The sequence below is a fragment of the Sceloporus undulatus genome, chromosome 5 (genome assembly GCF_019175285.1).
Source record: "Sceloporus undulatus isolate JIND9_A2432 ecotype Alabama chromosome 5, SceUnd_v1.1, whole genome shotgun sequence".
Classification (NCBI taxonomy): Eukaryota; Metazoa; Chordata; class Lepidosauria; order Squamata; family Phrynosomatidae; genus Sceloporus; species Sceloporus undulatus.
Genome location: NC_056526.1, coordinates 95,702,983 through 95,717,515, shown reverse-complemented (window position 1 = coordinate 95,717,515; position 14,533 = coordinate 95,702,983). Strand labels below are relative to the sequence as shown.

The following is a 14,533-nucleotide window of genomic DNA, read 5'->3' as shown; positions in this document are numbered from 1 at the left end:
CTGGCAGTCCAAGATGGGCCAGCCTTGGCTAAAAGCTAATTATCATAATGAAAATAAATTGAGCCTAAATGTAAATGATGCTTGTATGTCATTCCAATATTTATAAGGGGTGTCCAGACACAAACCACATTCTGAACTCTAGAACAAGAGGAAAGAACCTGTGGCCCTACAAAGTTTGGATAACAACTCCCATAATTGGTTAGGTAATGAGGTTTTATGGGAACTACAATCTGATAGCATCTGGATAGCCTTAGGTTCCTCCTCACTTTTTCAGAACAGTGACTGCATGCCTGTCTTATTCAATGGTCAGATCACTCAGAAATGAAAGGGATTTTTAAAAAGTGCCTTAAAAAACATGAAGAGCACAAATTAATCCTCCAGTTTTTGAAAACAGGCAAGTATTTTTGTGGTAGGCAGGCGAACCAGTGTTCCATGCTCTGCAACAGAGAAACTATGCTTGAACCCTAATTAAAGGGTGAAATGTGCCCACAAAAAGACAACTTCAGTGTCTACAGTGGAAGGCTTCTGCTACCTATCCAAACTGACTGCTATAGGTCATAACAGTGAAAATAATAACTTGTATAGAAAATCACATAGTTTTATGCAGCTTCCAGCATACGCTAGAAGCCGTGACGGAAGGAAGGGAGACGCGCACCAGAAAGAAACAATTGTGCGCACTCCTATGGCGTGCGCCCCACGGGCAGGAGCCACATTAATTTGAATGGGGCTTGAGCATCCGCATTTTGCCCTTACGCGGAGGGTTCTGGAATGGATCCCCCACGTAAGGGAAGGGCGCACTGTATAACGGTTACACATCAGGGTCACGGTTACTTTATTTTCTAAGAGTTAGCTCCATACACCTACCTGTGAGGTGGGTTAGTTGTGGTTGCCTGCATTGTTATGGGGAGACCCTATCCTTCTTTGTCTTTCTTCTTGCCATTGCAAAGTAGGCAGGAAACCTTACTATCTTGCACACTCACAACCATTCACAGAACTCAAAAATATTAGATTTAAAAATTAATTTGATAATGCTAAATTTTAGACATTAGGAATGTAATTCATTGGTAAAACTAGTAATGATTGGCAATAACAGTAATTGTGATAATTCAATTAATAATACGTCATTAATAATTTAATTACTTAAATTATTATCAATCAACTTGTTAGTTAAGATCTTAGTTTTCAAGACAGGAAAAGTCATTTTAGGGAAAATGACATGGAAGTTGTCATTGTTGACATATTTCATTATTGGCCCCTTCAGGACTGCTCTTTTTTCATTTTAAAGTTATCTTCCATCAATATGGAATTTTCCCTAACAATAGTTTCTTTCATTTTCTCATGTGTTCTAATTCTTCTTTTCTCTTTCCTCTTCTTAATTTTATACTCTGTTCTTTGTTTCTTGACTAAAATAAAAATCTTTCTCTAGACTTCAAGAGCCCCTCTCTTCCCTCCCTTCATATGGCCTCTTCTCTCTTCTTCCCTGGTTACCTCAGTGGTTCATTTGGGCCTGCTTCCATTTATTCATCCAACAGGGCATCCTACTGAGTCTTCGTATCCATACCCATCTTCTCACCTGATTGACCAGACAACGCCAGTACCCTTTATATCAATGTTCCCGGCCACTAACTCTTGTACTACTGTTTCCATTCAGAAGTCTAAAGTTCAAGCAGGTACCAATACTCACCATGAAGAATCAGCTTCTGATTTCCTTGACACTAAGTACGAACCTGAATCTTCTTCCTTGAATACTTCTTCACCTGGCATGATTTCTCCATCAGCAGCAGCTGAGAACACAACACCAACCTCCCTGCTGGCGGATGTTAAGCTATTTTTCAATATCATGATGTGAATTATGAAGGCTTTTGGACTCAGTGTAACTGCCCCACCTCCACCAGTATAATCTAGTATTTCAGATTGTGAATGCACAGTCTGCAACATCTGCCACTGTTCTACTCCTAGCTTTAATGGACCTCATCAAACAATCATGGGAGAGCTATCTTCTAGATGTCTCAAAACATCTCTATTGCACAAAGTAGGAAGGGGCAGCTTTCTTATTCACCCACTTGCCTCCTAACTGCATAGTTGTTAAAGCCTCTTAGACTAAAGCGGGGAAGAAGACACATTCAACTCCATTTGATCAAGGCCATTGCTTAGACAGCTTTGAAAACAGGTTTTATTTAGCAGCAACTTTGGGCATCAAAGTCTTTGATTTGCAGGCCAGTGTGGCACAGTGATTTGTGTGCTGGACTACAACTCTGGAGACCAGGGTTTGATTCCTAGCTACACCATGAAACCTATGGGTGACGTCGGGCAAGTGACATGCTCTCAGTTTACGGAAAGGCAATGGCAAACCTCATTTAAACAAATCTTGCAAAGAAAACCCCATGATCGGTTAGCCTTAGAATTGCCATAAGTCAGAAACAACTTGAAGGCACACAACAACAATGGTAACATATGGATTGGGATACTTAACTTTATTCTGTCACTCCCAGATGAACAGGGGGTTGCCATCCTTCAGTTGCAACATGAAGCCATGATGATAGCAGTGAAGCAGATTCAATATGCTTATCACTCTGTAGATTGTGCTGTTAAGGTGATGTCAGAGACATTAGCCTTGTATCTATATGCTTGGCTGCTCTTGGCTGGAGTAACCAAAGACTTTGCATTTCAGCACAGATAAGGCATGGAGAATATCAACAAGGCAAGCTTAACCATCCAGAAGATAGGGCTCAGTCATGATCAGCAGCATTAAAGGCCATTCTGCTCTTCTTGGAGATGCCCACCCCCCATTGAGGCAGTCTAGGACATCATCACAACCATCATGCTCATACTGTGTTACCCTTTCTGGCAACAGTGAAATCAGACATCTTCAAGAAGTTGCTTACCTGAAACTGTAGTTCTTTGGGTGGTCATCTGCGCCCTCATACAAACCCTCCCTACCATCCTTTCTTTCAGGTCTATGTCGGACATGGAAAAAAGAGGGAATGGTAGCATAGTGGGCTGGATCACACACAGTAGATGCAGAGGAGGAAGGGTTTGCACCAAGCTCCTCACAGCTAGAAAGTTCCAAATGAAGTCGCTGAGCAAACGCAAAAACCATTTATGTGAGGGTACAGATCACCACTCAGAGAACCTGTACATAGTTAAAGGTAAACGACCTGTTCTTGTCATCTTTCTTCTCATTAGGCCTTCCTCTATTATTGTTTTACTGAGTCTACCAGAGAAGAGCCATCTATGTTAAGAAATTCTAACATTCTAAAAATAATTAACTCATCAAAGTGTGGGATTAACTTCAGCGTTAATGAGGGAATCTGACAATTTGGATTATGCTAAGAGACAAAAAATGAGAAGTTAATAGCTTTATGAGTTTTTGAATTAATTGACGAACCCTTTCCAAGCTCTGCACACACTCCGACCCACATTCCTCTCTGCAGCCAGCATCTTCACTTTCTGCCTCTCCACATATCGATATAGCTCCCTTTCCTACATACTGTGCAGCTGTGTCATACGTGGGCATGCTTTACGCAGCTTTCAGCATATGTTGAAAGCTACACAGGGAGAAGGGGTGGTTCATTTAAATGGGGCTCGAGCATAGGCGGTATTTTCTTTACACAGGGGAGTCCGGAACGGATCCCTGCGTTAAAGCAAGGGTGCACTGTACATATTCCCATTCATCTCATTGCCCTTGGAATATTTTAATGTTCTGCTTCTATTTTACCTGTTATTGTAATAAGGCTAAAGGTCATATAGGATGATATAAGACTGTATTCCCTGCATTTTTAAAGAGCAGAGGCACATAGGCTTTTCCAAATCCATGCCAGTATTTAGTACTTGTAAGGTTCCATGCAGAATCACTAAAGGCAGGAGAACATATTTGCTTAATGGACATCGGGGTCCAGTAGGGTAATCCCTTCCCTTCTGTCTCAGTCACTGGCACCTTACAAATAGGACTTACTGTAACTGGTAACTTTTAAATTAAGTTCATGCATAAACATCTGATTCAAACAAGTATGCTACATTTTTAAGCCTCTGGGTTACTTACTGTCTTTGTTTTTATCAGATACCTCTTGTCTGTAAATTTCCCTTATCTTCTGATTTTCATCAAAAATTGGTTCAATGCTTTCCAATTGTTTATGAGTTCAGATCTAGCTGTAAAAGATGATAGGTTTCTGTAAACAACATCCTTCTCTCAACTAATTGCTTGCCTGATAAAGTTTAGCCTGTGTTCTGTAAGATCTCTTATAACCTAAATGTTAGTGTCTAAGAGGACATGCATCTAAGTAGTACATATTAATTCACGTGCCCGCGCGGCCCCTAGAGGCATCCACACAGGCCCAAGGAACACCTGTGCAGCCTCTAAGCACCTGCATGGGCTGGAGTAATGCCTGCGTAGGCCAAAACAGCACCCATGCGGCTCCGAGTGGCACCCGCATGAGCGCAAGGAGTGTGCGCACAGGCCCAAAGAGTGCTCACTGGGGGCCAACTGGGTGTCACACACCACTTCTGGGCTGTCACCCCCCTCCTTGGGTGTAATTCGGTGTGCTTCGCACCCCAGCAGTGATGCTATTGGGGGCAGGCATGTATAGGAAGAGGTATTCAAGTATCATAATCAGGCTGTTTGACTTTAACAGCCATCGACCCAAGAAACCTAGTACAGACACTGCTACTTTTTAAGGCCTGTGTTAACCGTTTCTCTGTGTTACAGGTCAGCATCTAGGACAGCTCAACGATGCATGTTGTTGTGTATCTAATCAGGAATTACTAATGTGACTCCCTGTGGTCTCAGGTTTCCATGTGAAAAAGACTGCAGGGCGAGTCGTCCTGGTCTCCGTGCATAAGAGGTGGAGTTAAGATTCTTGGTGCAGCTGTTTACATCCCCAACGCAAAACCCATCATCAATACGGCACCACAACCCCCAGAGTGCCATAAATCATTGAAAAATTATCAAATCTCCATAAGCCTCTCCCATGGGGAGCAAAACACTGACATTCCTTCATTCAATTTTAGCTGATGACCATAAACAAACAGCCTCCGATATGAAATTGTTTTGCTTACAATGTTCCATAATCCTCTGTATCTGGAAGAAGTCCTTTGATGACATGATCATGTGACCACACAATATATAAACTTGCTGATCTTGATTTTTTGTAATAGTTTTACTGTCTTGAATGCTAACTGGAAGGTTTTTTCTATATCTATATACCTTTTTTTAAAAAAAATAGTGTTTTTTTTTTATTTTTAGGCAAAAAAGCGTTACAAATGGCACACAAATACCATTTCTTAGAAATTTTAGGAACTGTACTTGACTAATTTTTGCAATGATTTCTAATTTGATTGCAATCCAGATTGGGAAGCACTTCCATCCCTAGTCAAAATTTGCGTCTTTTGGAAATACATTTCCAACAAGATTTTTAACAAAATACTGATACGAGATAATGAAATTGAGTCTTTCTTAATATCTGTGGCTCGTGTGAAGTCAAGTACAGCTATGGGCCAGACTATAAAAGTGGGGAACGAACGGATCTCCAGCAATTTACCACAATCACAATGAAATGCTGCATATATATTTCACATAATGCAAAACCAAAAAAATATTTTATCCTAATTTATTTCCCTGACTAGATGGTAAAGTTGATTTCTCTCTAGAATAGACTTTGTGTTTGCCACAAACTAATGGATAATGCTAATGACCAGACATAGGTGAGATCTTGTTGAAAAGATTTCAATTAGCAATCTGTGTTAGAAGGACTGCATAAGAGTTGTATTTTATGTATGTTAATGATGATTACAATATTCCCTCCCCCATAAATTTTCTTGGGTTCTTCGGGGAAATGCATGGCTTTTTGCGGGGGGTTGTGTTGCGGGTTGCCGTGTTTCAAAACAAAGTATTCAGATGCTGCAGGGGGTGGCAAACTTACTACAAGTTTGGTGATGACGATGATGATATAGTATCTCAGAAGAAAGACAATAATTAAATCAGAACCACTATGAAGTGTTTCCCCAATTTTTAGCTGATTAGTTTCCAATATCACATCATGCAAATCATCAAAAAAACTTGTAGTAGTTTTGCACCCTCAGCATCTAATACTTTAAATAATTATAACCAAAAATGGCAAATTTAATATATCTATAAAAGCAAATGCCTGCTAAACTGAGCATTAGAGGAAAGATCAGTGGCAATTTTTACTTCAACACTGAAGCCTTGGATTTAGTAGTAAGTTTCTAAACACATTTTGCTATTACTACTACCCTCATTTTCCATCAATAACTAAATTTAAAATAACTAGTGAGCCATTGAGCTACAGTAAAGAGATTGACAAAGCTGATTGAAGATAACTTCCATTCACTGCCATCTTCAGTATGAAGTTATTGGGCTAGTTGGTACCTCTCATTACCTCACTGACATGGAATGGGCTCATGGGATAAAACAATTTATGCCATCCTGATATTCTGAAGTATAATGTTCTGAAGTATATGCATGCACTCCAGGCTAATCATATCTCTCTCTCTTTCTCTCTCTCTCTCTCTCTCTGTTTGTTTTTTAAACAGGTGGAGGTAAAGCCATATGTGTTGGATGACCAGATGTGTGATGAATGCCAGGGGGCACGATGTGGTGGAAAATTCGCTCCCTTTTTTTGTGCCAATGTCACTTGCCTGCAGTATTACTGTGAGTTTTGCTGGGCAAATATCCACTCTCGGGCAGGACGTGAATTCCATAAGCCATTGGTTAAGGAAGGGGCTGATCGCCCACGTCAGATCCACTTCCGCTGGAACTGAGCCTGGCTCTCCAGCATCTCCTTAAGGAATGAAGGGTGCATGTGGCTTACTGTATTTGAAGAAATTGACATGCAGAAGAAATAAGTGCATTCTTCTGCTTCTCACCCCAACTCTCAATACATGCATCTTTTTCAGCAGTCAAAACACTACAAAGCCTCTTGTTTTTCACCAAAACCCTACATCTCAGGCTTACTAATTTTTGTGATATTTTCATGTTAAAATAAAAAAAAATGTTTTTTTGTATTTCTCCAACTTATTTTTATATGTAAAATTGAAACTAGATAAGAGAATGTTTTTTGCATAGGGGCACATTGTCTGCTGCTATATTTAGAGGGTGAAGCGTGCACTTATTTCTAAACATGGGTTTTTAACTTCAAGATCTGCCCCAGTAATTTACCAAAGGTAGCAAAAATAGTGAAGATGGGATATGTCTGCTACAAAAAAAAAAAAAGCTTATTTTTTATTGTTGTTGCTATTTTCAGTGTATACATCACTTAAAAATAAGGTTGATTTTTTTGCTCTCCATTTTGACTTGCAAGAAATAATACCTCAAGATAATCTGATTTATTAGCTATTTTTAAACATTTATAATCACAAGCTGAATTAGCTTTGCTGCTATATAGGTGTTGTGTGTAATGCCACCTATTAATACGGGATTGAAACGTTTTAAGATACACTGCATTACAGATTAAAATGCAGGCAGCACAATATGGCGTAAACTGCCATAGTTTTAGAATGTGAAAAATTGCATGTTTACTTATCTGTGTACACCATATGCATGCACTAGATCTAACAAGAAATGCGTTTATTACAGGTGTTTTTAAGGCTCTCAAAGCTAGGTAGCATGAGCAGATTGCAAAAATTTGTAACAAAAGACTTGCATGCGTTATTGTGACTCAAGTTTATTTCCCCGAAAAGTGTTCTACATGTGTACAATATGCAAATTAGTTTTAGATTAGAACGTGCAGCCATTTTGTGACCTGGTTGGTAGTGGAATTCGATTTTCGCAGACTGGATGTAATATTGTAAACCCTGTGCAACTTTGTGGTGTGTGGTTCTAATTAGTGTGAAGTGGTGTAGAATAGATACAAGTTTGAGGGGGGGGGATTAGTTTTTTTAATAAAAATTATTTATTTCATCCCCTTTAATTAAAGTTAAAACTCCCTCTACAAACCAAAGATGGCCAGCCCACTGCTAACCAGTCACCAAATGGGAAACTACTGAGAAATGAGCATGAAAATGTGCTCGTGCAAAAAAAAACAACAACAACAACTAAATCTAAATAAAGTCAAAATGGAGATGGTGTAATATACAGACCGCTAGTTGCAAAAGTTGTATGTTACCTTTAAGACAACAGTGAATCTGGCTTAAACTATGTGCTTGTTTGACCTTCGGCATGTTGGAGTCTTCTGTCAAGCTGGGTCACTGTTGCATGAAATGTAGTTAATTGTCTGACAGCCAAGCATAGTGTTTTAATTTTGATGAAGGAGTTCTACGTAATGACATTACTTGCAAGATATTGGAGTGAAAAGTGATGTTAATGCAAGAAATCCATTAGCAGTGTTTTAGTCCATCCCAGAACATTTTAATAGGCCCTTACCCTTCAATAGAAAGAGCTACCCTATAGTTTTCTGTTTCAGCAAGCAAAAGCAGAACTGAAAGTCTTACTCCAAGAGAGAAATTTAAAAGGGTTATGCTCTTGGCAATCCCTTGAGGACAATCCTTCATGTAAGCAAAGTGTTGCTCTTATACTGGTTGTCTGCAATGTGCTTTTTGTACTGTTCAAGATGTGGTTCTCGTCTAATTCTGCTGTTATGTTGTGGCTGTGGCTCAAGTTTTTAAAGTTTTAAAGTTGATGCTGTTTTAAGAAGAGCTTTTTAACTGATTTATTTGTCAGTGTACCCTATTTGTTACTTAACCATGATCCTCCAGATTTTTTGGAGTATTCTTTTCTAACCTTAAACCCTGCCAAACCTTGATCCATTTTTGACATTTGTTATGCACTATTTTTATATCTCTGTGAGAGATTTTTTTTTCCAACTAGTCAGCTATTTTAAGGCACACTTTTTTTGACTGATGACATCTCCTTTGCTATACCTCAATTTTTGGAATTTAGAAAAAGAAAACAAAATCAATAGTTTTGCAATGTTAATTAGTTAGACATAATTTAATTTTGCAGATATCTTTTTAACTTTATTTTCATATTTCTTGCTTGAAGTTTAAAAGCGCCTTTACCTGTTTTAAATAATGAAAATGAATATGGAGGAAAAGTACACAATTGAAATAATTGGAGATGTTGAAAAACCTTCCCCGCCCCCCCATAAAGATTTAAGAGAACACAAGAATTACCCCTCTTTGGGGTAAACTAATTTAAATATCAGGCTGTGCTTGTCACTTCGTTTCTGGAGCCGTCGATAATCTACATTGCCTCTTTTCCTTTAATCCACATCTCCTCTTTTTCCTTACTTTTAAATTCCATGTTTGGGGGGCTCAATCCATCTCTAAGGTCTCCTGCATCTGCACCTTTTGAAATGAATGGCTCTCCATGCAAGAACGGTTGCGTTCTTAGCTCCTGTTCATTTCTCTGGAGGCCAGCACATGCCGCTTTCATGTGCAGCTCCTGTTTATTTCTGTATGGAATGATGCTAGGGTCCTCCCTCGTGGATTGTGCCCTTATCCTCTTAACTGCTCAACACTGTATTGGCTTTTGTTTTTATAAATCATATTTATTTTACTATTTTTGTAGAAGATTATTAATTTTATTGTATTTTTGTATTTTTAAAGCTTCTTTAATTTTGTTACCCCAAATGTGCATATTGCTGTCCAAACGTATGACTGTGGAGGGGGAAAAAAAATACTTTAAAAGTCCACATTTTTGTTAAGAAGGAAACATTTAGCATTTATATATTTGTGTATGGAAAACACTTGATATATTATTCCCTGTTGCATCTGGCTGCACAGAGCCTCTCCTCAAAGATGCTACAAAACTTGAATATAACACATTTTGGAAGGCTGACTAACCTCGATTCTGTGTTGTGACGTGCAATACTGTTTCTAATGTTTGTATAAAAAAAAAAAAAGAATAACAGTGTAAACCTTTTTAATGCAAATTTTATTTTTTTCATTGCATCTTTTGCAAATTTTATCCACAGTGTCATTTTTTACTGTCAGAAAAAAGAAAAACCCCTTTTGTCATTGCAAATATTTTTTAAAATCCAGAAATCTTTGTACTGATGTAAATGATCGTAGTTATTTTGGATAGTGTTTTGCTAACAAAAGGAGAGACTTTTTTCATGCATATTTCTATTTTGTTGTCATGTTGGGTTTTGTTTATTTGATTTCAAATAGTAAAAAAAAAAATACTTGGAATAATTTTTCATATTTCTTGTCATTAATATTATTTTGTATTTTTATGTGAAAATATATAATTTTATGACGCTAATTGCTAAAAGTTTATTTTATGTTGAATTATTTTTGGAGCTGAAATCTTTGTAATATTAAAGCAACTAGTTTCTAAATTCCGAGTTTCTGTAAAGAATCGCACAAGTGGTTTATGGAGTGTTTGGATTGTAATTATAAATGGTTCTTTGATATGCAAATTAATATTTTCAGTTAATTTTATTTTGTATTCCTAATGGGGTGTTAAACAATTTTTATTTTCTAAATTAAAAGAAAACCCATGCTTTTTATAGACACAAAGAGAGCAACACACCAAAGCACCACTGCTAAGCTACTCACATTGATTTCAGGGGAGCTAAGAAGAGCACCACTGAAATAAGGAGGTGATTTCTGGCAGTAGTGCCTGGTGGATTGCTCCCTGAGTTAATCGCCTTCAGCTTAAACTCTTCTGTTAAAAGCTTTTAGTTTATTTTACTGTTATCTTCCAGGTGTCTAAATCTCCAGTCTGTCTGTTGTACTGGTAATTTAACTCTGTAATGGAATAGTTTGCTGCCAACTATTTATATAAGTAATTTTTAAATATTTGTAATATTGTTGACTGACTAATAAACTATTAAGTTATTGGCATATTTTTCTCTGACTTTTATTATCTTGTACTTGAGTTATAGACAATAATTAATAAGATTAAGGTGATTGGTTGTTTTACAGTATTTAGATGTTTGGTCACTTGTTCAGGGTTCTGTGCCTCTGCTGTTACTGTGTGCATCTTGTGTGCCTTCAAGTCATTTTTGACTTATGATGACCATACTGAGTGGGTATCATGAAGTTTTCTTGGCAAGATTAGTTCAGAGGAGGTTTGTCATTGCCTTTCGCTGAGGTTGGGAGAGTGTGACTTGCCCAAAGTCACCCAGTGCATTTCATTGCCAAGCTGGGAATTGAACCCTGCCCTCCAGAGTCATATTCAAACACTCAAACCACTTTGGCTCTCATGCTCACTAAATTCAAATATCTGTTTCTATTTAATAACCAAAAATTAAAAACTGAGGAAGGTACTGTACATATTAAAATTTCATAGCTGAAATGTACATTTAAATATAAAACTAAGGTTTCTGTATTAAATTTTACCCCAGTATTTGTCTACAAGTGCTGTTACTACTTATTATTTCATTCTCCAAAAAGCATAATTTCTTTGGTGCCTGAATTCAACTTAAATTTGTAAGCGCTCTTCCAGGTTAGCTCTCATCCACTACAGGAGACATTGGTGTTCAATGTGGTAGTTATTGCCTTAAGGCCAGACTTGAGAACCTGTGACCATCAACTTATTGGTCTCCCTATCTCTATCAGCTGAACATGACCAATAGTCAGGCAAGTTCAAAATCTGGAGGGTTTCCATCTTTGTCTTAGAAGTGCTGTTAAACTGGATACAAGGTACACTTAGAGCAGATGTATTCCCTGTGTAATGGGAACAGTAACTGGGATGAGGTGAAGGCCAGTTTATTTCCAAATGTAAGACCCTGTGGATTTCCATTAACCTATTCTTCTTTTTTGACAGTTCAGCTCCAGGATTTTGGCACCTCTCAGGAAAGGCACCTTCTTTGTTCTCTCTTAATTTGCAAATGTTAGAGCCTTCAAACCAAGAATTGTCTCATGCTGCTTCTGGGTCAATGGGCCCTGGCAATTTCCCAACATCCCCCTTCTGCCAGTCTCTCTCTCTCTCTCTCGCACACACACACACACACACACACACATATATGAAAATACAGTCAGCCCTTCTTATACACAGATTTTTTATACATGGATTCAAGCATCCACGGTTTGAAAAGGTTCAAAAAAAGTATAAATTTTAAATATCAAACCTGGATTTTTCCATTTTTTATAAGGGACACCATTATGCTATGTCATTATATTTAATGGCACTTGAGCATCCACGGATTTTGTTATCCACGGGGGATCTTGGAACCAAACCCCAGCGTATAACAAGGGCCCACTGTATATATTGCTGGGCCACATATTTGAAACCATTCCATTTCAGAAGGGGTTAAATTCCATATGCATGAATGTAGTTTTGTGCTACATGGATTAATTTGCAGTTCTCACCCTAACCCATTTGAGTGGCACAGAATTTTGCTGTCTGATACAACATCTGGAATTGGAATCAGATTCATCCTGTATTTTATGAACCTTTGCATAATTTTTACAACTTGCCAGGTGGATGTGGGAGATCATAATCTGTATTTCATGAAATTCACTCTCCTTGAAAGGTTACATGATCAAGAGATTGGTATGTGTTCACCTACATACATACTTTATGTTCTTGAAGCAATGGTATTTGTAGAAAAATTGTGCTGGTGAATGTATTGTTTACTGAAAAGTCTTGATGTATGATGTTTAAGAAGAACCATTTTAGACACTGGCAATGTGTCCAAATGTGTTTAAACAGAAGTTGGATGGCCATCTGTCAGGTATGCTTTGATTGAGAGTTCCTGCATGGCAGGGGGTTGGACTGGATGGCCCTTGTGGTCTCTTCCAACTCTATGATTCTATAATGATTTTATATTGCTGTATTCATTCAGTAGTTTTATGCATACGTAACCCTCCCAGTAAATCGTGAAGATGAGTATCAGGGCTTTTTTAACACTTTCATTGAAGTGACTTTAAACTATTAACAGAATATTGTAAATGCACATCATTCCAGTATTATACATTATTCAGTATACCCAAAGTGGATCATTTTCAAAGGCCTTGTATTAAAGAATCAGGAATGATGACATTATACTGTGAGGGTTTGTTTGTTTGCTGCCTTTCTCACAGAGTGGGACCCAAGTCAGCTCCCAGACAGAGTAAATTTAAACACCTTCACAGTAAAATTAAAATAAAAAATACCACATAAAATATACAGTTACGTAAAAGACATCCAGAAGTAGAAGATAAATAAACACCCTATTAAAAAGCTCTTCTTACACATTTGAAGCCTGCTTTTAAATAAAGCTCTTTGTCTGCTATGAAGGGAAAGCAGGGCAGGCCAGAACAAATGAATTTCAACAGGGAGGAAAACAACATACATCACTTAGGAGAAAGAAAGAAAAAGAAATCACAAGCTGAACATGAGTGTAAGAGCCCTGGTGGCACAGTGGTTAAATGCCTGTATTGCAGCCACTAACTTGCAAACCGCAAGGTTGCGAGTTCAATACCAGCTAAGGGCTCATGCTCAACTCAGGCTTGCATCCTTCTGAGGTCACTAAAATGAATACCCAGCTTGTTGGAGGCAATTGGCTTACACATTGTAAACCGCTTAGGGAGTGCTTCAATGCACTGATAAGCGGTATAGAAATGTACTTGCTATTGCTATGAGTCAACAGTGTGATCCAGCAGCTAAAAAGGATAATATGATCCTAGGCTGCATCAACAGGAGTATAGTGTCTAGATCGAGGGAGGTAATAGTATCACTATTCTGTTTTGGTCAGACCTCACCTGGAATCCTGTGTCCTTTTCTGGTCACTACAATTCAAGAGGGACTGGATGGCCCATGTGGTCTCTTACAACACTATGATTCTGTTATTCTAGGGGAACAGCCTAGGCTCTTGCAGAAAGGAGTTCCACAGGGTAGAAGCAGCCACTGAGAAAGCTCTCTCTTGTGTCCTCACCAAGCTAGCCTGGGAAGATGGTGAGACTGAGGGAAAACCTTCCTCTGTAGACTTTAGGACTCTGGCAGGTTTGTATGGGGAGATACGTTCTTCAGATAGTCTAGAATCTTAAGACAGGTCATGGCCAGCAGTTTGAATTGTGCCCAGAAAGAAAGTGGCAGCCAGTGAAGCCATTTCAACATGGGACTCATATGCTCCCTATAACAGGCTCCAGGCAGCATTTTAGCTGCAGCATTTTGAACCAGCTGAAGTTTCCAAAGAGTTTCCAAAGGCAGGCCCACGGAGAACACAATATAATACCGTAGTCCAAATGGGATGCAATCCAGTTATGTGTCACCATAGCCAGATCTGATCTCTCAAGGAATAGGCACACCTGACACACTAGTTTAACTGTGCCAGTGCGCTCCTGGCCACTGCTGAAACCTCTGAGCATCCAGACTCCAAGTGGAGTCCAGAACCCCAAAGCCTGAGATTTCAAGTGGAATGTAATCCCATCTAGTACAGGCAAAGACATATCCAGTAATACAGGAGAAGCAGGTGCCAAGATTACACCCATTAGTGAATACTTTGCAACCAACAAAATGCCAGTTTGTTTTTGTTTACTTAACTTTTGTGCCACAATAAAATTATTTTTACCTTCACAAGTGCTATCAATGCCAATTAAGTCTAATTCATTCCAAATCAGAACACAAGAAAATACAGAAAAGCCAAAG

At 38.5% G+C, this 14,533-nt stretch overlaps 1 protein-coding gene across 4 annotated transcripts in view; it reads left to right on the top strand.

The window, feature by feature from the left end:
• CPEB2 (cytoplasmic polyadenylation element binding protein 2) overlaps positions 1-10,803 on the top strand; it is a 62,866-nt gene extending 52,063 nt beyond the window's left edge. For all 4 annotated transcript variants that reach the window (XM_042470578.1, XM_042470579.1, XM_042470580.1 and 1 more), the window contains one exon: positions 6,550-10,803. In XM_042470578.1, the coding sequence (XP_042326512.1) occupies positions 6,550-6,777 (228 nt within the window). In that variant the 3' untranslated portion in view covers positions 6,778-10,803. The remainder of the gene's footprint in view (positions 1-6,549) is intronic.
• Positions 10,804-14,533: the final 3,730 nt, after the last annotated feature.